At 39.3% G+C, this 26637-nt stretch overlaps 1 protein-coding gene across 1 annotated transcript in view; it reads right to left on the bottom strand.

The window, feature by feature from the left end:
• gpm6ab (glycoprotein M6Ab) overlaps window positions 1-22551 on the bottom strand; it is a 72274-nt gene extending 49723 nt beyond the window's left edge. The window contains exon 1 of the mRNA XM_061880882.1: window positions 22376-22551. Within this exon, the coding sequence (XP_061736866.1) occupies window positions 22376-22412 (37 nt within the window). The 5' untranslated portion in view covers window positions 22413-22551. The remainder of the gene's footprint in view (window positions 1-22375) is intronic.
• Between the last annotated feature and the right edge of the window lie 4086 nt (window positions 22552-26637).

Below are 26637 nucleotides of genomic sequence, written 5' to 3'. Positions count from 1 at the left end.
AAACGTAAATTGTCTTCACTCTTGCTCATCATTTTCAATGCATGTAATATTCCTGTGTTAACTAAAATATAGTAAATATTATTGCCACTTTTGGTTATTAAAAAGTTGATTGGTACCCCTGTCATATGATTATTAACCTTAATTTTAGATCATTTAAAACTGCTGAAAACACATGAATTTGCATGAACATTAGACTGAAAATAAGCATATATTGTTTTACCTTGACATTTTTAAACTAGAATGAACTACATTTGCTGCAATGTATTACTGTATGCCGGGGGTGTCAAAGTCATTTTAGTTCAGGGGGCGCGTGGAGCACACGCGGGCCGGACTATTAAAATCATGGCATTAAAACTAAAACATAAAGACAACTTGTGATTGTTTTTTTTGTATTACTTTGGCCAAAAATAGAATAAACACATTGTGAAAATATTACAATAAAAATATAGAAAAAAATACCGGCAGTGGTAAAGTTTACATCCATGAAGGAAAGAAGAAAGTAAATGAATGTTTATAACTGAATACCTTTACACATGCATAAACATTTGTTTTCTTTTGTATAATTTTTTTTTTGTGAATGAAGAAACGTTTATGACTGTCACAACTTGGCTTGGACTTGGATCCTTTCTTCGATGCAGATGAGGATCAGGACGAGCGAGGCGTGGACGTGAGTACATGACATTTATTTAATAAACAAACAAACAACAAATAGCGCTCACAATGGAGGAAGAAACTTGGCTAAACAGTACAAACGTGAAACAAAAACACCTGCTCGATGGCATGAAATGATGGACTTACACTAAAGGACTTTGCACAAAAACAATTGGCTATGAACTATAAACAAAGACTTACTTGGACAAAATGAACAGCGTACCAAGGCATGAAGCAGATAAACGAGGGCGTGAAGGAGGTGCAGCATGGGTAGCGTGTGTGAAGATCCCAGGACGAAGACAAGAAAAAGAGTGACTTAAATAGCTATGATCATTAGTGAAAACAGGTGTGAGGCTGAGAACAGGGACGTGACAGGTGAAAACTAATGAGTTGGCATGGAGATGAAAACAAACCAGGAAGTGCCAAGACAGAACTAAATGTCCAAAATCAAAACATGACAAAACAAAACATGATCCATAGGTGTGACAATGACAACCTTTTTCCAAAACACAAAATATAATGTGAGATGTAATATGATAATGCATATATTTATAATTTGTGTTCAAACTGGTTACAAAAAGTGGCACCCCAAAAATGTACTGTGCGACCCCATTTTTATGACTTGACGGGGTCCACATTCCTGGCGCCAACAATGATGGAGTATTGGTGCGTGCAAAAAACCAGCAGGCGGCTGTGGCTTGCGAGCCGGTTCTAATTTAAAGTTAAAGTACCAATGATTGTCACACACACACTAGGTGTGGCGAAATTATTCTCTGCATTTGACCCATCACCCTTGAACACCCCCTGGGAGGTGAGGGGAGCAGTGAGCAGCAGCGGTGGCTGTGCCCGGGAATCATTTTTGGTGATTTAACCCCCAATTCCAACCCTTGATGCTGAGTGCCAAGCAGGGAGGTAATGGGTCCCATTGTTATAGTCTTTGGTATGATTCGGCCGGGGTTTGAACTCACGACCTACCGATCTCAGGACGGACACTCTAACCATACTAATCAAATATTATCCCGGAGGCCATAGATCATTCATTCGCGGGCCGGATCTGGCCCACAGGCCTTAACTTTGACATTTTAGTACTTTTTTTTCCTTATGTTCCCTGTGGAGCAATTTGCTCAACTTTTTAATGTGTTATATAAATAAAGTTTGAATTTGAATTTGCTCAGATGGCAAAGGATTGTGGGATTAGTTCCGGGTCTGGCATGGTGTAGAATAAATTTGATAAAGGTTGATAGTCGTAATATAAGTGTGAATTGTATTTATATAGCGCTTTTCTCTAGTGACTCAAAGCACTTTTACATAGTTAAACCCAATATCTAAGTTACATTTTTATACTAGTGTGGGTGGCACTGGGAGCAGGTGTGTAAAGTGTCTTGCCCAAGGACGCAACGGCAGGGATGAGGATGGCGGAAGTGGGGATCGAACCTGGAACCCTCAAGTTGCTGGCACGGCCGCTCTACAAACCGACTTATATCACCCCTGGAAAAAACTCACGTAATGATAAATATTCTTGATGGGGAACTGCACTTTTTTTTCCTTAAAGGTAGCCAAGATGCCCTCCAATGAGGGAGGCGACTTGTCCAGGGTGTAGGCTGCCTTCCGCCCGAATGCAGCTGAGATAGGCTCCAGCAACTACAATAGGGACAAGCGGTAAAACATAGATGGATGGATGGTAGACAAGATGACACATGTCTTTCCCCTTTCTGTGCATTTTGAATAGTATTATTATTAGTCTATTTTGATTGACAGGAAACACGGGGGTCAGCAACGTGTGGCTTTCAAGCCACAGGCGGCTCTTTAGTGCAACCCGAGTGGCTCCCTGGAGCCTTTTCCAAAATGTGTGAAAATGGAATAAAGATGAGGAAAAACTATATATTTTTTTGTTTTAATATGGTTTCCGTAGGAGGACAAGATGACACAAACCATCCTAATTGTTAGAAATATTTGTTGTTATGGTGTGTGTGTATAAGGTAAGACATATCATCTGTCATTTTGTTTCACAATATTATGCAAAAGCAACTTTTCTTTCCTTCTAGTACCTGCTGATCTGTATTTGAGATCTGCATAAGTCCTGAAAATTTGTGCGCTTGCGCCTTTGTAGTCGGTGTTGACACCATAGGCGATAAGTTTCTTCTTTTTCTCTATCTTCTTGTTATGGGACATTCATCATCCGCTGTTGCCATTTTTGACATAAAGTAGAATACAGTTCTTATTTATATCCGTAAGTAAACTTGCCATGAAAGCGCTAAAACATAGCGCTGGAGTGAGTTGACATTATTCACCAAAGGAACTTCAGTTACTAGACAGCTCCGGTCTCACGGTTTTTCAAGGGACACATTGTCGTTGCACTAGTGAGCCACGGATGAGGAGATGCTGCTTTCTTATTGATTGAAGTGAGTCTGAATGTCATTAAAACAGTTAGCTCCATCTTTTGACACTTCTTCCACACTCCCGTCCTTGCACGCTACACCGCTACAACAAAGATGACGGGGAGAAGACGCTGCTGAAAGTGAGCCACGTAAATAAGACCCCTCATAATATGACCTCTTTAATGCGCCCTATAATCCGGTGCGCCTTGTGTATGAATATAGACCTGAATAGACCCGCTCATCGGCAGTGCGCCTTATAATCCGGTGCGCCCTATTGTCCGGAAAATAGGGTACACAAAAAAATGAGCTAAGAAGTAAGAAACCCTTTCTACATACCCACAAGTCTGAAAAGTTGCAAATATAGGAAGGAGCCTTTCAAGCAGGGACTGTGTCCAGCTATTGGCTTCTTGGAAGCTCGGCTCAGCTCTCTCATCCAGGCAAGCTACCACACCCCCATCATCATCGGCGGTCACTCGAAGTGAGTATGACAATCCTCCTGGTAGGGGTGTATCCCTTTATGGAGCATGCCTGTGTGTGATTTTGTTTAAGTGGGGAGCCTGGTGCACAGACAGTCACCAAACGATCCTTGATGGATCCGGGTCAGGGTCCTGTGGCGTGGAGTCCAAGACGACTAGGGACCCTTTTTTGCTGCAGCCATCATCCGACATCCCAGCCGTTGTAATGCTCCATAGGTTTAGCCATCATCCCACCACTGAGGTCTTGGGTTGTTATTTCCCTGAAACTGGGCCCACATGGATGTGGGGGTGACTTCTTCCGCCATCGCAGCCGTTGTTGTGGTTCTTATATTTACCGTCTTCCACCTGCTCCGCCTGTTCCGCCGATGAGGTCTTCATCGTATTCCTGGCTAAGGGGCAGTCAGGTACTAGGCCTTTGCCAAGGGCCACCTTGGGTAACAGTCACAAAGGGGTTAACCTCCTAGTGACGCAAGACCCCTTAGAGGAGCCTCCACTACCGGATGCACTTTAACGTCATGCCCAGGACCAAAAGTGGCTCAGAACCAAAAAAAAATGTGCGATGTCTTTGGGACCTGCACTAAAACTAAAACTGATGGCGGCAACAATCAGATGCGAAGGAAACTGGTTAAGTTGTTGGAGAAGAGACGTGAAAAAGCAAATCCCCAAATTCACTTCCTCGGGCTGCAGAAGACCACCCTCCAAACTCTTACCGCCAGATTCCGAGTAGAAATTGGAAGCAGATATGGGAAGGGGACTATTTCCTGAGGGAAATCTCAGACCAGACGTGGTGATATGTGGTTTACAGACCGAGGACCAGCTCTTATGGTCAAGCTCACCATGCCATGAGAAGAGTCTGCAGAGCTAGTCACACAGTGGAAAGAACGTGAGTGGAGTGTGAGGCTGTACTTATTGGGGGTAGGAACCTATCCTTTATACACACGTATACATGCTGGTATACACATTCATCTACACACACGTATACAAACAACGTATACACACACATATACACACACATATACACACACATATATACACGTATACACGCAGGTATACCCATATATTCACACACACGTACACAAACAAAGGTATACACACACACATACACACATGTATACACTCACGTATAAACACATATACACACTTGTACACACACACTTATACACACAGGTATACACACAGAACCTGCAGCATGCAGGCAGATAGATGCGTGAAGACGTGTTTTTCATGCATGTGAGACGTGTGTGCGCTCAGGTTTAATTGACTAGGCGTGTTGCCATGCCAACAAGGGTGTGGCGGGAGCCCGCTGACCCACTTTGCCTGTAGCGTCGTCATGGCAACAGTGCTGCTCGGCGAGCGTTACAGTCATACTAATGCACGCCTTCCTTCCTGCTCGGGCTGCCCGGCGTCTTGCATATTTTGCAGGAAAAATGACAAAACCAGAACGCGGAGGCAAGGAAGGATACGCAACCATTTTGTGCGGTTGGATTATCTCTAGCGTCTTCACGTACACGTCTCTTTGCATAAATGATGACGCTGGTAATTCTCCAGCAGATGGAGAAGATGTTGTGTTGTAAAGGTGTTTATGCTGCATGTTCATACCTGCAAAGGTCTATTGATAAGTCGTGTCAGACCATGAACACACATATATATATATATATATATATATATATATATATATATATATATATATATATATATATATAAACATATATATATATATATAAACATATATATATATATATATATATATATATATATATATATATATATATATATATATGTATGTATGTGTGGGAAAATCACAAGACTACTTCATCTCTACAGAACTGTTTCATGAGGGGTTCCCTCAATCGTCATATTGCTCTCTACCACGGTATCGAGCACTATTCTCTGGATAATCCAATTAAGATATATATATGTGTGTGTGTGTGTGTGTGTGTGTGTGTGTGTGTTGTACATTCCAATCATGTAATCCTCCCCCTACTCCCAGATTTGGCGCTGATACGCGGGCAAGAAGACCCAGTGACCTGGTAAAAACTGGGGCAAGCTAAGCACAAATGGTGATGTACTCTCCGTAAACGTGAGGGGGGGGGGGGTCTTTGTCTCTGAGGAGCTCTGGCGTTGGTATTCACACATTATTGTCAACGTTCATTCCTAAAAATATATATCAGCTTTGATGAAGCTATATATCATGTTTTTATCTTCTTCATTTCTGCCTTTTGTTCATTTTTGTGGTTGTTTTAATTGTTAATAGAGTTGAAAATATTCTACAGGGTGCCCCTCAAGTTTTTGATGTACATTTAATCCATCCATCCATGATCTACCGCTTGATAATATACATGTTTAATATATGTACTGTGTATTATGCAAAAAAAAGATACTTAAATTCATATTTAACTATTAATAAAATGTTATTACACAATTAAGTAATTAGTTAGACATATATATATTAATATAAATACAGTTCGTTTAAATTGATAAATTAAAATAAGACAATTATTCCATATTCCATCCATCCATTTTCTACTGCTTGATAATATACATGTATTATATATGTACTGTATATCATACAAAAAATACTTAAATGTTTATTTAACAATTAATAAAATATTATTACGCAATTAAGTAATTAGTTGGACGTATACAAATTAATTTAAATACAGTTAGTACAATTAATAAATTAGAAGAAGAAAATGATTCCATTTAATCTTGATTTAATTACGTTATCAATATGAAACATTTTTTAAAAGTATGCATTTTTGCCAATTTGTCCAGCCTTTATATATTGTTACTGTACATTATGCAAAAAAAATACTTAAATTTATATTTAACTATTAATAAAATATCCATCCATCCATCCATTTTCTTCCGCTCATACGAGGTTGGGTCGCGGGGGCAGCAGCCTAAGCAGGGATGCCCAGACTTCCCTCTCCCCAGCCACTGCGTCCAGCTCTTCCCGGGGGATCCCGAGGCATTCCCAGGCCAGCCGGGAGATAAAGTCCTCCTAATGTGTCCTGGGTCTTCCCCGTCGCCTCCTACAGGTCGGACGTGCCCAAAACACCTCCCTAGGGAGGCGTTCTGGTGGCATCCTGACCAGATGCCCGAGCCACCTCATCTGGCTCCTCTCGATGTGGAGGACAAGCGGCTTTACTTTGAGCTCCTCCCGGATGGCAGAGCTTCTCACCCTATCTCTAAGGGAGAGCCGCGCCACCCGGCGGAGGAAACTCATTTTGGCCGCTTGTAGCCGTGATCTTGTCCTTTTGGTCATGACCCAAAGCTCCTGACCATGTGTGAGGATGGGAACGTAGATCGACCAGTTAATTGAGATCTTTGCTTTCCGGCTCAGCTCCTTCTTCACCACAACGGATCGATACAGCCTCCGCATTACTGAAGACGCCGCACCGATCGCTTGTCGATCTCACAATCCACTCTTCCCTCACTCGTGAACAAGACTCCGAGGTACTTGAATTCCACCACTTGGGGCAGGGTCTCCTCCCCAACCCGGAAAAGGCACTCCACCCTTTTCCGGGCGAGAACCATGGACTCGGACTTGGAGGTGCTGATTCTCATCCGGGTTGCTTCACACTTGGCTGCGAACCAATCCAGTGAGAGTTGAAAATCTTGGCCAGATGAAGCCATCAGGACCACATCATCTGCAAATAGCAGAGATCTAATCCTGCAGCCACCAAACCGGATCCCCTCAACGCGCTGACTGCGCCTAGAAATTCTGTCCATAAAAGTTATGAACAGAATCAGTGACAAAGGACAGCCTTGGCGGAGTCCAACCCTCACTGGAAACGGGTTCGACTTACTGGCGGCAATGCGGACCAAGCTCTGACACTGATCGTACAGGGAGCGGACCGCCACAATAAGACAGTCCGATACCCCATACTCTCTGAGCCCTCCCCACAGGATTTCCTGAGGGATACGGTCGAATGCCTTCTCCAAGTCCACAAAGCACATGTAGACTGGTTGGGCAAACTCGCATGCACCCTCAAGGACCCTGCCGAGAGTATAGAGTCAGTTCCACGACCAGGACGAAAACCACACCTGTCCTCCTGAATCCGAGGTTCGACTATCCGGCGTAGCCTCCTCTCACCTGAATAAACCTTACCGGGGAGGCTGAGGAGTGTGATCCCACGATAGTTGGAACACACCCTCCGGTTCCCCTTCTTAAAGAGAGGAACCACCACCACGGTCTGCAAATCCAGAGGTACCGATCCCGATGTCCACACGATGTTGCAGAGTCTTGTCAACCAAGACAGCCCCACAGCATCCAGAGCCTTAAGGAACTCCGGGCGGATCTCATCCACCAGCTTTTTAACAACCTCGGCAACCTCAGCTCCAGAAATAGGAGAGCCCACCACAGATTCCCCAGGCACCACTTCCTCATAGGAAAACGTGTCGTTGGGATTGAGGAGGTCTTCGAAGTATTCCCTCCACCGATCCACAACATCCGCAGTCGAAGTCAGCAGAACACCATCCGCACCATACATGGTGTTGACAGTGCACTGCTTCCCATTCCTGAGGCGGCGGATGGTGGTCCAGAATTGCTTCGAAGACGTCCGGAAGTCATTTTCCATGGCTTCCCCGAACTCCTCCCATGTCCGAGTTTTTGCCTCCGTGACCGCTGAAGCCGCACACCACTTGGTCTGTCGGTACCTCCCCACTGCCTCCGGAGTCCTATGAGCCAAAATGACAATTTGTCCAGACATATATTTTTACTGTATATTATGCAAAAAAAAATATTTAAATTTAAATTTGACTATTGATAAAACATTATTACACAATTAAGTAAATAGTTAGATGCATACATATTAATATAAATACAGTTAGTTTAAATTAATAAATTAAAAAAAAACAATTATTCCATATTCCATTTACCCATTTTGTACCACTTGATAATATACATGTTTAATATATGTACCGTATATAATGCAAAAAAAAAAACGTAAATTCATATTTAACTGTTAATACGATATTATTACACATTTAAGTAATCAGTTATCGTATACATATTAATATAAATACAGTTAGTAAAAGTAATAAATTAAAAGAAGAAAATTATTCCATATTATCTTGATTTAATTACGTTATCGATATGAAACATTTTTAATTGATATAATGTATGCATTTTTGACGATTTGTCCAGACATATATTTTTACTGTATATTATGCAAAAAAATACTTAAATTTATATTTAACTATTAATAAAAATATTATTACACAATTAAGTAATTAGTTAGACATATACATATTAATATAAACACAGTTAGTAAAATCAATAAATTAAAAAGACAATTATTACATATTCCATCCATCCATTTCCTACCCCTTGATAATATACATGTATAATATACGTACTGTATATAATGCAAAAAAATACTTAAATTAATATATAACTATTAACACAATATTATTACACATTTAAGTAATTAGTTATCGTATACATATTAATATAAATACAGTTGGTTAAAGAAAATTATTCCATATTATCTTGATTTAATTACGTTATCGATATGAAACATTTTTAATTGATATAACATATGCATTTTTGACAATTTGTCCAGACTTATACTTTTACTGTATATTATGCAAAAAATACTTAAATTTATATTTAACTATTAATAAAATATTATTACACAATTAAGTAATTAGTTAGACATATACATATTAATATAAATACAGTTAGTAAAATTAATACATTAAAAAGACAATTATTCCATTTTCCATCCATCCATTTTCTACCGCTTGATAATATACATGTATAATATACGTACTGTATAGAATGCAAAAAAAGATACTCAAAATAATATTTACTTATGAATAAAATATTATTACACAATTAAGTAATTAGTTAGACGTACAAGTATTCATCTAAATACAGTAGGTAAAATTAATGAATTAAAAAGACAATTATTCCATATTAACTTGATTTATTTATATTGTCTATATCCATCCATCCATCCATTTTCTGCCGCTTATTGCCGTTATTTTTTAAATTATATAATATATGCATTTTTGCCAATTTGTCCAGATTTTATATATTTTTTTCTATGGTAGTAGTTTTTGTAATATAAAGTATTCTTATAATATATTCCATTATTTTAGTACCTTTAGTAAACAGATGCATTCAAACACTGCTTTTTATGTTTACCACAGTGGGTTTAAAGAGGAGGAAACTTCACAACTGTAGTGAATGCCTTGAGGCGGAAAACCCAATTGTTCTTTTATTTTTGCACACACACACACACACGCACACACACGCACATGCACACGCACGCGCACACAAAAGACACACACACTTGCCCTGCTGCCTACTGCAATGATTGTAACTGCCAGTCAGTGTTCATACATTCTCCATTCCTCCATCCATTACTCGCTGCCTGCGATACTGTGCCCCCAAAAAATCCTTCACACCCTTATTTTATTCTTTAAATCAAATGTATGTATCAAATAAACACCATTAAGACAAGACAAATACGTTTAAAATAAAACTGATGTTTTTCAATACATTTAGTAAATTTAAAGATTATTTTAGTTTAAATATTTTTTGGGATTTTTTTTGTTTATTAGTCAACTTATTATATAACTATAACAAATAGGACTATTTCTCAAAACAAAAAAAATACAGTATATAAAATACATATATTTTTTTATTTAATGTATTCAATTATAACAGATGTTTTTCAATAAATTCAGTCAAGGTAAAGATTATTTTAGTTTGATTAATATGTTCAGTTTTTTTTTTGTTTTTTAGTCAATTTATTATTTAACTATAACAAGTAGGACTATTTCTCAAAACAAAAAAACTACAATATATAAAATACATATCATTTTTATTCCAAGGTTCTATGTGGGCCTACCGAGGATGTCGTAGTGGTTTGTGTTGTGGTTTGTGCAGCCCTTTGAGACACTAGTGATTTAGGGCTATATAAGTAAACATTGATTGATTGATTGATTTAATAAATTCAACTATAACAGATGTTTTTCGAAAAATTCAGTCAAGTTAAAGATTATTTTAGTTTTATTAATATTTTTTGTTCATTTGTTTATTGTACATTTATAATATTATGACTGTAACAAGTAGGACTATTTCTCAAAACAAAAACAAACTACAATATATAAAATAGTGATTTTTTTTATTTAATGTATTAAACTTTAACATATGTTTTTCAATAAATTCAGTCAAGTTAGAGATAATTTTAGTTTGATTAATATTTTTAGTTGATTTTTTTAATGCTCAATATATAATATTATGACTGTAACAAGTAGAACTATATCTCATAACAAAACAAAATGCAATCTATATAATACACATATTTTCTGTTTAATGTATTGAACTATAACGGATGTTTTTCATTTAATTCAGTCAAGTAAAAATTATTTTAGTTTGATAAATGTTTTTAGTTTATTTGTTTATTAGTCAATTTATAATATTATGACTAAAACAAGTAGGACTATTTCTAAAAAAACAACGAAAAATTACAAAACATAAAATACACATATTTTTTATTTAATGTATTAAACTATATGTATGTATATATATGTCCCTTAGAACACAAGTAGAGTTGCTTATGGCATGACCACAGGATTTAGAGACAGAAGGTGGTGTGCAGGTATATATATATATATATATATATATATATATATATATATATATATATATATATATATATATATATATATATATATTAGGGCTGGGCAACGATTAAAAATCTTAATCTAAGTTAATCGCACTATTTTTCTGATTAATCGCGATTAACTGCATTGTATACGCAAAGCCCAATAATGAATTCAAAAGTAGTGTGTAGTGCACCTTTATTGGAATATTCCCCCACATGAACAAAAGCGCCAAAACATTTGTTGTGCAAACACAATTTAAATCAGTCCTTGTTAAACAGTAGCAGTTAAATAGCATATTTTATGAAAATCAACTAAAAAAATGTAAATACAAACATTTGAGCTTATTGCCACTGCCAGGGTATTTAAGTTATCCTGTTTGTTATGGAAAATAAATATAATCTACATACAAATCTCTGAGCCACAATCATAACATCCGAACAGGCAATTTCTGAGGTAACAGCAGAAAAAATTTTTTTATCAGGGATCTTATGTTTAAAAAACCTATATTATAGGTAGTGGGCTGTTTTAGGGAATTTTGATCAAATTATCCGTAGTAGCAATATTAATAATGTTGTGTTTATTCTGCGTAGTGCACTTAAAATAATTATGACCATATCTAGGAATTGATATGATGGGAATTTTCCGATTGTTTGCTTGGTGCTTTGATAAACTGAACGCATATACATGGTACTATATTGTGATGTTATGAGCCAGGGAATAAAATAACTACCCTACCCAGCATGCAACAGGAGTGACGAGCATGTGCGGTAGCCCGGTATAGGTTGTGTCGCCATGACGGCATCTTGTATGTTGTGATATGCACGCTCTGAAAGTAAACGTTAAGAACTCAGCCAACACTCCTCGTCTGCATTATTCATAAATAGACAGACAACACATATACTCCGCTGCTTCACAAGCCGCTGGATGTAGCCGGCAAAGTATTCCCATGCTAGCTAGCCGGTCTAGCAAGCACGCGTCATTCAGTCCAAAACGGCCCGATCTATCCACATCCAGAATTGTCTGGCGGTCGTAAGTGATCCCGGAGTGATCACGCTGTAAGCCAGCCATGAAATTTGCCGAATTGTCCGGTATTTTTGCCAAATGTTCGTTCCATCTTTACCAAGAGCCCCTCGACGCCGGGCGACGCCACCTTGTTAAGAAAAGGCGTTAACAAAATAAAAGCATGTAAACAACATACGCAAATGTGCGATAAAATAATTGTCGGCATTAATAGATTGATGAGTTAACTCATAATTAACGCACTAATTTGCCCACCCCTAATATATATATAAAAATGTAAATGATGCAAAATGTTGTCCAAACAGCCAAACGCTAACACGCTGCACACAATACTCTATTCATTATCAGATTAAGAACCCTCCGGATTTGCAATCAGGGACAAGCGGTCCTTAAAACCAGCATTTAGGGGAAGATGCAGACCAAACATGAAACACAGACGGTATATCTTTGAAAATAAAAGTGCAGACAGGAAATACATATAAAATAAATACATTACGAATCATGATACCAAACACATTTGCTGATAACGAGTTAGTTAGTTTAGTCTTTATTTGAAGGGACAATGCACAGGGACATTAAGGTCAAAAAGAGATATGTTCAGTACCAGATTATAGCTAAAAAGCTCATTTCCATCCGCAGCTCCTGGTTACTTAAATTAAAATGATACAAAAAAACATAAATTAAAATTATATTATAGCATGTAAATAAAAATAAAATGCCCTTTCATTGACACATACTTACACATTACAACAGCACCTATCCTTTACATCATAACACAGACAATACATGCCCTTGTTCACATCCGTTACTGTACATGTGTCATATCTGTAGTCCATCACAGTCCACCTCCTCAGTCGGTGAGAACACGACACTCATAAAAGTAATCAACCGATGGAAATCCATTCAAACTGTATGTACCGATATGCTTATTCAATCCCATTCAAAATCACATATTTTTCTTGAGTATTCCCTTTCCACTAAGCATCGCTCACCCGCAGCAAAGTGTGCTAAGTCAATTTATATCGACGTCTTCTTCTCTCCATTAAGTTGCTCTCCATTAGTGGTCACAATGATGAAATGGCTACAAAAGTATATACTGGACACTTACCACAAGTTATCAATAAAGCTCCACATTACTTACACAAACCGGAGTAGTTGCATCATTAATACCCACAAATGACTTCTTGTATTGACCACTAAAATGAATCTGTTCCGTGTCCTGGAGAAGTTTATCATTAGTCAATAAACTGTAATTATTGCTAATGTCTTAATCAGACAGCAGTGCCTCGGTCTTCATTAATAATTCATTCCAAAAGGTCCAATAAAAAACCGAATGTAATGATTTGTCTGTGGTGAACTCTAAGATGCAGATGGCAGGCGTGTTGCAGGAAAACATGACTTTAATGTCGAAAAGGAAATGCAGGGAAGACAGGAGACAGCAAACAATCCTCGAGCCCTGAATGGAGGGCGAGGCAGGCATAAATAGCAGCCGGCTGATTGACGCAAGGTGTGGCCAGGCTACCTGTCAGCCGCAAGGTGAGGGGAAACAGCGCTCGAGGAGACAATCGGGAAATGGAACCAAAATAAGAGCGCTGACAGGAAACAAACACCAAACCCAAGAAACAACCCAAGGTGAATGTGACGGATTGTCACACCGAATCTTGCAAAAACTGAGAACATTTTCCTTGTACGAAATAATGTAAATCCAATTAATCCATTCCCCAAACCAAAACATATGAGCAAAAACACATTTAACAAAGAATAAGTATAGTTTTACATGCAGATTACATTGCAAAATAATAATGCTGTCAAAATATTTGTTTTCCAATCAGATAAATTACACCCCACGACCCCGGAAGTAAATGGATAGCTCCATCTATCCGTCCATCTTCTTCCGCTTATCCTAGGTCTGGTCGCGGGGGCAGCAGCCTGAGCAGGGAAGCCCCGACTTTTCTCTCCCCAGCCACTTCGTCCAGCTCTTCCCGGGGGATCCCGAGGCGTTCCCAGGCCAGCCGGGAGACATAGTCTTCCCAATGTGTCCTGGGTCTTCCCCGTGGCCTCCTACCGGTCGGACGTGCCCTAAACACCTCCCTAGGGAGGCGTTCGGGTGGCATCCTGACCAGATGCTCGAACCACCTCATCTGGCTCCTCTCGATGTGAAGGAGCAGCGGCTTTACTTTGAGTTCCTCCCGGATGGCAGAGCTTCTCACCCTATCTCTAAGGGAGAGCCCCGCCACCCGGCGGAGGAAACTTATTTCGGCGGCTTGCACCCGTGATCTTGTCCTTTCGGTCATAACCCAAAGCTGATGACCATAGGTGAAGATGGGAACGCAGATCAACCGGTAAATTGAGAGCTTTGCCTTCCGGCTCAGCTCCTTCTTCAACACAACGGATCGATACAGCGTCCGCATTACTGAAGATGCCGCACCGATCCGCCTGTCCATCTCACGATCCACTCTTCCCTTACTCGTGAACAAGATTCCCAGGTACTTGAACTCCTCCACTTGGGGCAGGGTTTCCTCCCCAACCCGGAGATGGCACTCCACCCTTTTCCGGGCGAGAACCATGGACTGCGAACCGATCCAGTGAGAGCTGAAGAGCCCGGCCAGATGAAGCCATCAGGACCACATCATCTGCAAAAAGCAGAGACCTAATCCTGCAGCCACCAAACCAGATACCCTCAACGCCTTGACTGCACCCAGAAATTCTGTCCATAAAAGTTATGAACAGAATGGGTGACAAAGGGCACCCATGGCGGACTCCAACGCTCACTGGAAACGTGTCCGACTTACTGCCGGCAATGCGGACAGAGCTCTGACACTGATCATACAGGGAGCGGACCGCCACAATAAGACAGTCCGGTACCCCATACTCTCTGAGCACTCCCCACAGGACTTCCCGGGGGACACGGTCGAATGCCTTCTCCAAGTTCACAAAGCACATGTAGACTGGTTGGGCAGACTCCTATGCACCCTCAAGGACCCTGCCGAGAGTATGGAGCTGGTCCACAGTTCCACGACCAGGACAAAAACCACACTGTTCCTCCTGAATCCGAGGTTCGGCTGTCCAGCGTAGCCTCCTCTCCAGCACAAATGAATAGACCTTACGGGGAAGGCTGAGGAGTATAATAATAATGCCATACAATAGATAATATAATTATAATAAAAATAATATACATAAGTACAAACTCCGTTTCCATATGAGTTGGGAAATTGTGTTAGATGTAAATATAAACGGAATACAATGATTTGCAAATCATTTTCAACCCATATTCAGTTGAATATGCTACAAAAACAACATATTTGATGTTCAAACTGATAAACTTTTTTTTTGCAAATAATCATTAACGTTAGAATTTGATGCCAGCAACACGTGACAAAGAAGTTGGGAAAGGTGGCAATAAATACTGATAAAGTTGAGGAATACTCATCAAACACTTATTTGGAACATCCTATAGGTGTGCAGGCTAATTGGGAACAGGTGGGTGCTATCGCAAGGAATTTAGGGATTTTACCATCTACGGTCCGTAAAATCTTCAAAAAGTTCAGAGAATCTGGAGAAATCACTGCACGTAAGCGCCGATGATACGGAGCTTTGATCTCTCAGGCGGCACTGCATTAAAAAACGATATCAATGTGTAAAGGATATCACCACATGGGCTCAGGAACACTTCATAAAACCACTGTCAGTAACTACAGTTGGTCGCTACATCTGTAAATGCAAGTTAAATCTCTACTATACAAAGCAAAACCCATTTATCAACTACACCCAAAAACGCTGCCGGCTTGGCTGGGCCCGAGCTCATCTAAGATGGACTGATGCAAAGTGGAAAAGTGTTCTGTGGTCTGACGAGTCCACATTTCAAATTATATTTGGAAACTGTGGACATGGTGTCCTCTGGGACAAAGAGGAAAATAACCATCCGGATTGTTATAGGCGCAAATTTCAAAAGCCAGCATCTGTGATGGTATGGGGGTGTATTAGTGTCCAAGGCATGGGTAACTTACACATATGTGAAGGCACCATTAATGCTGAAGGGTCCATACAGGTTTTGGAGCAACATATGTTGTCATCCAAGCAACGTTATCATGGACGCCCCTGCTTATTTCAGCAAGACAATGCCAAGCCACGTGTTACAACAGCGTTGCTTCGAAATAAACAGAGTGCTGGTACTTTCCTGGCCTGCCTGCAGTCCAGACCTTTCTCCCATGGAAAATGTGTGGCGCATTATGACCGTAAAATACGACAGCGGAGACCCCGGACTGTTGAACTACTGAAGCTCTACATAAAACAAGAATGGGAAATAATTCCACTCTCAAAGCTTCAACAATTAGTTTCCTCAAATACCAAACGTTTATTGAGTGTTGTTAAAAGAAAAGGTGATGTAACACAGTGGTGAGCATGCCCTTTCCCAACTACTTTGGCAGGTGTTGCAGCCATGAAATTCTAAGTTAATTATTATTTGCAAAAGAAAAAAAAAGTTTATGAGTTTGAACATCAAATATCTTGTCTTTGTAGTGCATTCAATTGAATATGGGTTGAAAAGGATTTGTAAATCATTGTATTCTGTTTATATTTACATCTAACACAATTTCCCAACTCATATGGAAACGGGGTATATATATATATATATATATATATATATATATATATATATATATATATATATATATATATATATATATATATATATATATATATATATATATGCATATATATGTGTATATACATATCCATACACCGGTATACATAATCTGTCTCATTGCAGTTTAGACAAACTGCCTTTTCCTTGCACTGAACAAAAAGAGTCATATGTCACTGATGCTTAAAGACCCGCAGTTAACATTTACAATTTTGTCATTTTCATTTTTTTTAGACTGAGTGTGATAACGTCATGTTATTGATGGGAAAATGCATTTTTAGACAATAAGATTTGTCTGAGCGGCTAGTAGAACCCGAGAGTAACAAGCGGTAAGCAATGGCTTGATGGATGGGCTAGAAAGGTCATATTTAAAAAACAAAAACAAAAACAAAACATTGAATTATTTGTTCATGTTTTTTACTCGGAACTACCACGGGCCAGCCCCAGCCCACCAGCATCCAAAATCCGGCCCGTGGGCCATAGTTTGGGGACCCCTGTTGTAAAGTGTAGGAAAACGAATAAGGAAACCAGACAAGCAAGATGCCAGAAACCAACCACTTCAATGTGGTATTGGACATAAGGATGACTTCTTTTTCTCCTCCACAATGTAAATTCCAAAATTTAGAAGTTGTCAGTCAGCACTACTGGGAATCTCGTCTGATTCCAATAAATGCGAGTCATCAGAACCAGGTAATACACCTACTCATATTCTTGTCTGCATGAAAGAAAGGAATCTGTATGTTGTATTTTTAAACCTTCAACATGTGAACAAAAATGACAAAAAATAGTATATATATATATATAAACACATATATATATATATATATATATATATATATATATACGCACACATACACATACATACATACATATATATATGAGGTACATAACCTTGACTTGCTATATATATTATATTATATTATATATATATATATATATATACATATATATATATATATATATATATATATATATATATATATATATATATATATATGTACATATATATATATATATACACATATATATATACATATACATATATATATACATATATATATACATACATATATATATATATATATATATATTTATATATATATATATATATATATATATATATATATATATATATATATATATATATATATATATATATACTTGCTCATTTAAAAAGGAGCTCGCCTGCTGAAAAAGTGTGGGCACCCCTTTTGTACATGCACACAAAAATCATCATTTATTTTGGATTTTTGTTCTTTTTTTTCCCAGCACAGGTCTCTCAGGCGCAGGTTTTAAGAGAGGTTGACTTCTAAATTTCTGCTATTCTGAACACCCACATGCTTTTTTTCCCTCTTTGCAGCTTCCTGTTTTCACAGCAAGAAGGAGATGGGATGAAGTTGAGTCAATATGTGTGATCAGTGGATGTAAACTGCCACGTTGTCACGAGAGATTAGCACCCATAGAAGAAGAAGTAACTAATGTCTGGTAAGTAACTAGGTCGTAGAGTACTGACCAACACCAGGCTTTGGAGTTGGGGGGAAAATGGAAACGCATGTTCTGCCTCTCACAATTCCCTTGAAGATGGATAATAGAATATAAAAGAATGGACTTTATTGTCATTATATTTGCATATAACGACATTAAGGACTCCAACTTAACGTGCAGTAGTGGGAACAAATATGGGATGAAAAAAAAAATTACACAAGAGGTAATAAAGATAAAACTAAGAATTGAAATAAACAGACTACTATCCGATAAAAAATAATAAGCAATCCTGTACAATATACAAAACACTATACAAAATACTGTACAATATACAGAGCAAGAATATACAAGCATGTGTGGATTTTACAAGCTGCTGCACTTTGTACACCACCTGTAACTCACGTCTGTGATGTCACTGGCACTCCCAGGAAAAATGTCATGGTTGCTCATCCATCATATATCTTCCACAAAGATTTTACTAGAGAATGATGGTTGTGTGTGAGTGTAATATCTGTGCAGTAGGAGGCCAATTCTTCTTTAACCCATAAAAGCTTTTTCAATGTGTTAAAATGTGTCCTACACAACATTGTGTCATATGGGCAATATTTTGGAGCGACTGTCGTGTGACAGTCATGTGACTATTACACACTAAAACATGCTGGGTTAAAAAATAACCCAATTTTAACCCAACTGCTGGTTCAGAAGAAGGACGAACCCCTTATTTGAGTTATTACAACTCAACATTTTGGGTTAATTTTTCATCCCGACTTTGGCGTTGAATTATTTAACCAAAAAGTTGAATTAAAATAACTTAATGTTGGGTTACTCCCAACCAAACTATTGAGTTGAAATATTTAACCCAAAAGTTGAGTCAATGTTGGTTGATTCATAACCCAACTATTGGGTTAAATGTATTCAACACAAAACCTGAGTTATGCAATGGTAAATGGGTTATACTTGTATAGCGCTTTTCTACCTTTAAGGTACTCAAAGCGCTTTGACACTATATCCACATTCACCCATTCACACACACATTCACACACTGATGGTGGGAGCTGTCATGCAAGGCCCACACCACCACCCATCAGGAGCAAGGGTGACGTGTCTTGCTCAAGGACTCAACGGACGTGACTAGGCTGTAGAAGGTGGGGATTGAACCAGGAACTCTCAGGTTGATGGCACGGCCACTCTCTCAACCGCATCACGCCGTCCCCTATGCTCACTACAATGTTGGGTTATTCCCAACCCAACTATTGGGTTGCGCAATTTAGTGCTCTTTGACCCAGTTAAAAATTATACATTTTATCCCTGGTTTATCGTACTCCTTCCCAACTACTGATTCAAATTATTTTTATTCCATTAAAATATACTTAAAAGCAAGATATGAGGAACATTTTTGTTTACAAGAATTGCCGTGTATGGTTTTTCATTGCAAGTTTTGCGTTGAATTATTTAACCAAAAAGTTGAGTTATTCCCAACCAAACTATTGGGTTGAATTATTTAACCCATAAATTGAGTTATGCTAACTCAATGTTGGTTGAGTCATTCCCCAACCATTGGGTTTAATTTATTTCACACAAAAGCTGAGTTATCCTCACTACTATGTTGGGTTATTTCCAACCCAAATTATTGGGTTTATTTATTTAACCCAGAAGTTGAGTTATGCTCACTACTATGTTGGGTTATTCCCAACCCAACTATTGGGTTGCGCTTTTGACCCAATAGTTGGTTAAAAATTATAAATGTTACTGCTGGTTAGTTCTTCTCCTTCCCAACTACTGATCAAAATTATTTTTATTCCATAAAATATACCCAAAAGCAAGATATGAGTGACATTTTTGTTTACAAGAATTGCCGTGTATGGTTTTTCAACCCAAGTTTTGCATTGAATTATTTAACCAAAAAGTTGAGTTATCTTAACTTAAAGTTGGGTTATTCCCAACCAAACTATTGGGTTGAATTATTTAACCCAGAAGTTGAGTTATGCTAACTTAATGTTGGTTGATTCATAACCCAACTTTTGGGTTGAATATATTCAACCCAAAAGCTGAGTTATGCTCACTACTATGTTGGGTTATTTCCAACCCAACTATTGGGTTGCGCAATTTAGCGCTTTTGACCTAATAGTTGGTTAAAAATGATAAATGTTACTGCTGGTTTGTCTTACTCCTTCCCAACTACTGATCAAAATGATTTTTATTCCATTAACATATACTCAAAAGCAACATGAGTGACATTTTTTTTTTTTCACAAGAACTGTGTGTATGGTCAAATATGCTCATGTACAAAAGATGTGTGATTGTAAATAATGCTAATGAGATTAATCCTTAATAAGATTCCCTTCAGGAAAAAAAGCTATCTTTTTTTTTTTTTTTTTCATAAAGAAAGCCTTTTACCCACAAAAGTTTTACTCATTGAACAACAACCCAAAAATGCTTCATAGTTTTGAAAACCCAGAAATTGAGTTCAAATAATACCCTCCATCCATCCATTTTCTACCGCTTGTCCCTTTTGAGGTCGCTGGAGCCTATCTCAGCTGCATTCGGGCGGAAAGCGGGGTACACCCTGGACAAGTCGCCGCCTCATCGCAGTAAAATAATACCCTTATAACCCAAAAAACGGATTACTCTTCAGAAAAATTTAACCCAACACTCGCAACCCATAAATTGGGTTATCAAAATAACCCAGCATTTTTTTGTGTGTGTATTGTGATGGAGGAAAAAAAAAGTTGCAATTATTTTGGGGGCAAAAAGGCATTAAATACATATATTTTGCTTGGATTGAAATTAATGTTGTGTTGTTGTTTTTTGGTCTGGATCCTGCTTGAATTAAGTTGTGTGTTTTGTGTGTGTGTGTGTGTGTTGGGGGGTGGGGGTGGGGGGTGGTACCAAAGTGGGCGTAGTCCACGCCTGATAAATATGAAATGTTCCTCTTCTGACACCAAAATAAAGAAGCTGGAGAACAGAAGACGCAGAGTGACAAAAAATGCCAAGATCAACAACAGGGGAAAAAAACAACATGTTGACGTCCAGAAATCTCATTGGCTGCACCACAGTCCTCCCATGAACACATGAATAATTAACTAATCCACCCATATTTCCATGAAATCCTCACTAATCAACCCAATATTGCAAATATCGGTTTATTATTGTTTTTGAGGGTTTTCTTGGTCATCATCGGTGGGTTTTATATGCTTATGTTCACGTCAAGAACATGGACACGCCCATTCCCACGGACGACAACAACAAAAATAATAAATAAAAAAACAGGGGGTTATGTAAAAAAAAAAAAAAATAGAGAGATTTGGTAGATACACACATAATGAAGATGAGCCCGATGATGCAAGAGTAGAAATATTGAGAAAATGGATGATAGGAAAGGGTGCAAGGATGACAAAGTGACGGTCGGGAGCAGAATTGGACGTAAAAAAAAAAGGAAACCTGCAGTAGGTGAAGCCAGTAAATGCAGTCAGACATGAAAAACAGAGAGAGAAAATGGAGGGAGACGTGTCGCGAGCGCCAAGAAAAAGGCGCTCAGACAAGCGTGAAGCGCCAACAATGGAGGCTAACAAAGAAAAGCCCAATAGATCCATCAATCACTGCCCCACTTAACCCCCCCTTATTTCCCCCTTCTCTTTTTAGCTTTTATCCCACTGCCACTCCTACATCTCCATCCCACAATCCCATCCATCCATCCATCCATCCATCCATCCATGCATTCATTTCTCCGTCCATCCAGCCTCCCCAAAGCAAAAACAACAGCATCCCACCAGAGTCTGCCATTTCATCTCCTCCTCAATCTGCTTCATTATCCATTCATCAAGAGACACAAGGAGAACATGGCGGGAGGATCTGCAGTCAACAACAACAACAACAACACCAACAACAAAAACAAACAAACAAAAACAAAACAGTGATGACAAGCAAACAAAAAAAAAAATGAAGATTTTCATTGAATTTGTGCATGACAGCTTTTTGCAGGGCTGCAGTCTGGCCACGACACAAAGAGCGGGTCCTCCGAGGATGCGCAGCCAGAACAGAACAATGGTGCTGATGAAAGATGGAGAAATGAAGCGTGGATGAAATGAAGCTCCTACCTTTCTGGCTTTGGGAATCATCCATGTTCTCCTCCATGGTGGCAGGTTAGGGCGCCTTTGTCTGAGTTTGTGGGGAAACGGTTTAAAGCTCCTTGCTGGTGCTCAGCACAGTGTGCATGCATGCGTGTGCGCGCGTGTGTGTGTGTGTGTGTAGGAGGCTGTGTGTGTGTGTGTGAGTGTGTGTGTGTGTGTGCACACGCGTATGTCCTTTTCCCACCCTGCAGATGATGGAGGAACCAGGGAAGTCCGTCTCTCATCTTTCTGTGCAGCTATTCAAATAAACGTACTAATTTGTGTTCCCACACACTAAAAAAAAATAATGCTGGGTTATTTTGACAAGGAGAGATGTCCGATCATGGCTTTTTTTGCCGATATCTGATATAACTCTTAATTACCGGTATATATACACACTGCAAAAACTGAAATCTAAGCAAGATTAAATATGTCAAAGAAGGGTGATATTTCAAACAATCAATCAATGTTTATTTATATAGCCCTGAATCACAAATGTCTCAAAGGGCTGCAAAAACCACTACGACTACGACATCCTCCGAAGAACCCACATAAGGGCAAGGAAAACTCACACCCAGTGGGACGTCGGTGACAACGATGACTATGAGAACCTTGGAGAGGACCACAAAGGACCGAAAGCAATGGATTTCGAGCGGGTCTAACATGATACTGTGAAAGTTCAATCCATAGTGGATCCAACACAGCCGCGAGAGTTCAGTTCAAAGCGGATCCAAGACAGCAGTGAGAGTCCCGTCCACAGGAAACCATCCCAAGCGGAGTCGGATCAGCAGCGTAGAGATGTCCCCAACCGATACACAGGCGAGCGGTCCATCCTGGGTCCCGACGAGCGGTCCATCCTGGGTCCCGACTCTGGACAGCCAGTACTTCATCACAAATGTCTCAAAGAACTGCAAAAACCACTGCGAATACAACATCCTCGGAAGAACCCACATAAGGGCAAGGAAAACTCACACCCAGTGGGACGTCGGTGACAATGATGACTCTGAGAAACCTTGGAGAGGACCTCAAATGTGGGCAACCCCCTCACCCCCTCTAGGGGACCGAAAGCAATGGATGTCGAGCGGGTCTAACATGATACTGTGAAAGTTCAATCCATAGTGGATCCTACACAGCCGCGAGAGTTCAGTTCAAAGCGGATCCAAGACAGCAGCGAGAGTCCCGTCCACAGGAAACCATCCCAAGCGGAGGCGGATCACCATCGTAGAGATGTCCCCAACCGATACACAGGCGAGCGGTCGGTCCATCCTGGGTCCCGACTCTGGACGAGCCATCCTGGGTCCCGACTCTGGACAGCCAGTACTTCATCCATGGTCATTGGACCGGATCCCCTCCACAAGGGAGGGGGGGACAGAGGACAAAAAGAAAAGAAGTGGCAGATCAACTGGTCTAAAAAGGAGGTCTATTTAAAGGCTAGAGTATACAAATGAATTTTAAGGTGAGACTTAAATGCTTCTACTGAGGTAGCATCATATTTGCTTATTTTAAATAAATAAATGGGTTTTACTTGTATAGCACTTTTCTACCTTCAAGGTACTCAAAGCGCTTTGACACTACTTCCACATTTACACACACATTCACACACTGATGGAGGGAGCTGCCATGCAAGGCGCCAACCAGCACCCATCAGGAGCAAGGGTGAAGTGTCTTGCTCAGGACACAACAGACGTGACGAGGTTGGTATTAGGTGGGGATTTGAACCAGTGACCCTTGGGTTGCGCACGGCCCCTCTTCCACTGCGCCACGCCGTCCCTGTCTGATAAGTTAATTGTTCTCACTAAGCAGATTTTATGTTGAGAGTCTTTTACTTGTTTTAAGGGGTTTGGGTCCTCAATGATCTCAGTAAGATATCACAGCTTGTTGCTGAGATTTTATTACCTATTTTGAGTAAAACATGCTTGGACCTGGAATATCAACTGTTGCAAACCTGTGTCATCAACACTCACGGGTATAAAAGTACTTTTTTAAAGTAATAATTTCTTATTTCAAGCTTGGAATAAAAATCATGACTTTGACACAATTGTGTCTCATAATTAAAACAGATGAAGTAGGTAAGTATAGGTAAATAACGGTAAAAAGTAGGTAAACATTGCTAAAAGGTAAAAAAGTAGGTAAAAAAACGGTATAAGGTTGGTAAATATTGATAAAAGAAGGTAAAAAGGAGGTAAGTACAGGTAAATGGAGGTCAAAAGTAGGTAAACATTGATAAAAGGTAAAAAAGTAGGTAAACGTAGGAAAAAAAAAGGTATAAGTTTGGTAAATATTGTTAAAAGAGGGTAAAAAGTACAAACTCCGTTTCCATATGAGTTGGGAAATTGTGTTAGATGTAAATATAAACGGAATACAATGATTTGCAAATCATTTTCAACCCATGTTCAGTTGAATATGCTACAAAGACAACATATTGGATGTTCAAACTGATACACTTTTATTTTTTTTTCAAATAATCATTAACTTTAGAATTTGATGCCAGCAACACGTGACAAAGAAGTTGGGAAAGGTGGCAATAAATACTGATAGAGTTGAGGAATGCTCATCAAATACTTATTTGGAACATCCCAAAGGTGTGCAGGCTAATTGGGAACAGGTGGGTGCCATGATTGGGTATAAAAGCAGCTTCCCCAAAAATGCTCAGTCTTTCACAAGAAAGGATGGGGTGGGGTACACCCCTTTGTCCATAACTGCGTGAGCAAATAGTCAAACGTTTCTCAAAGTGCAAATGCAAGAAATCTAGGGATTTCAACATCTACGGTCCATAATATATTATGTACCTTTCAGCATTAATGGTGCCTTCACAGATGTGTAAGTTACCCATGCCTTGGGCACTAATGCACCCCCATACCATCACAGATGCTGGCTTTTGAACTTTGCGCCTGGATGGTTTGTTTCCCCTTTGGTCACAATGTCGAATATTTCCAAAAACAATTTGAAATGTGGTCTCGTCAGACCACAGAACACGTTTCCACTTTGCATCAGTCCATCTGAGATGATCTCGGGCCCAGAGAAGCTGGCGGCGTTTCTGGATGTTGTTGATAAATGGCTTTCACTTTGCATAGTAGAGCTTTAACTTGCACTTACTGTCAGGCTTGGACTTGGATTTGGTTTACTCCTTCGATGCAGAGAGGATACGGGACGAGCCAAACGAGAGTGTAAGTACATGGTTTATTTGAATACTAAATAAAAAATAATCGAACTAAGGGCACTCACAAAGAGGTAAACAACTTGGCTACAAAAATACAAACAGGAAAACAAAACACCTGCTCGATGGCATGAAAGACGATAAACTATAAACTTAAACTTGCACTGTGGCAGAACTATGAACAGCTAAAACAAAAAACCCTTACTGTGACCGAAACAAGGGGCATGGATAGCAGGGTGCGTAGCAGGTAATCGTGAAGGCATGAAGCAGAATGCAAATAGCAAAGTTCCCAGAATGATGAACAGAAAGCAAATGACTTAAATACTGGCTGTGGTAATAGAAAACAGGTGTGAGAGGCTGAGGATCGGGGCGCGACTTAAGGGGACCAGGTGGAAACTAATAGGTTGGCATGGAAACAAACAAAACCAGGAAGTGCAAAACGTGACTGAATGTCCAAAATCAAAATATAACATGACAAAACAAAACATGATCCATAGGTGTGACACTTACAGATTTACTGTATTTAGTGACAGTGGTTTTCTGAGCACATGTGGTGATATCCTTTAGAGATTGATGTGCCTTTTTGATACAGTGCCGTCTAGGGGGTCGAAGGTCACGGTCATTCAATGCTGGTTTCCGGCCATGCCGCTTTCGTGGAGTGATCTCTCCAGATTCTCTGAACTTATTTATACTGTTTGACTATTTGCTCACGCAGTTGTGGACAAAGGGGTGTACCTCACCCCATCATTTCTTGTGAAAGACTGACAATTTTTTTGGGAAGCTGTTTTTATACCCAATCATGGCACCCACCTGTTCCCAATTAGCCTGCACACCTGTGGGATATTCCAAATAAGTGTTTGATGAGCATTCCTCAACTTTATCAGTATTTATTGCCACCTTTCCCAAATTCTTTGTCACTTGTTGCTGGCATCAAATTCTAAAGTTAATGATCATTTGCCAAAAAAAAAAAAAAGTTTATCAGTTTGAACATCAAATATCTTGTTTATATTCAACTGAATATGGGTTGAAAATGATTTGCAAATCATTGTATTCCGTTTATATTTACATCTAACACAATTTCCCAACTCATATG

This window comes from Nerophis ophidion, linkage group LG20 (genome assembly GCF_033978795.1).
Source record: "Nerophis ophidion isolate RoL-2023_Sa linkage group LG20, RoL_Noph_v1.0, whole genome shotgun sequence".
Taxonomy (NCBI): Eukaryota; Metazoa; Chordata; class Actinopteri; order Syngnathiformes; family Syngnathidae; genus Nerophis; species Nerophis ophidion.
The sequence above is the reverse complement of the archived record's forward strand: the minus strand, read 5'-3'. Positions and strand labels throughout refer to the sequence as shown.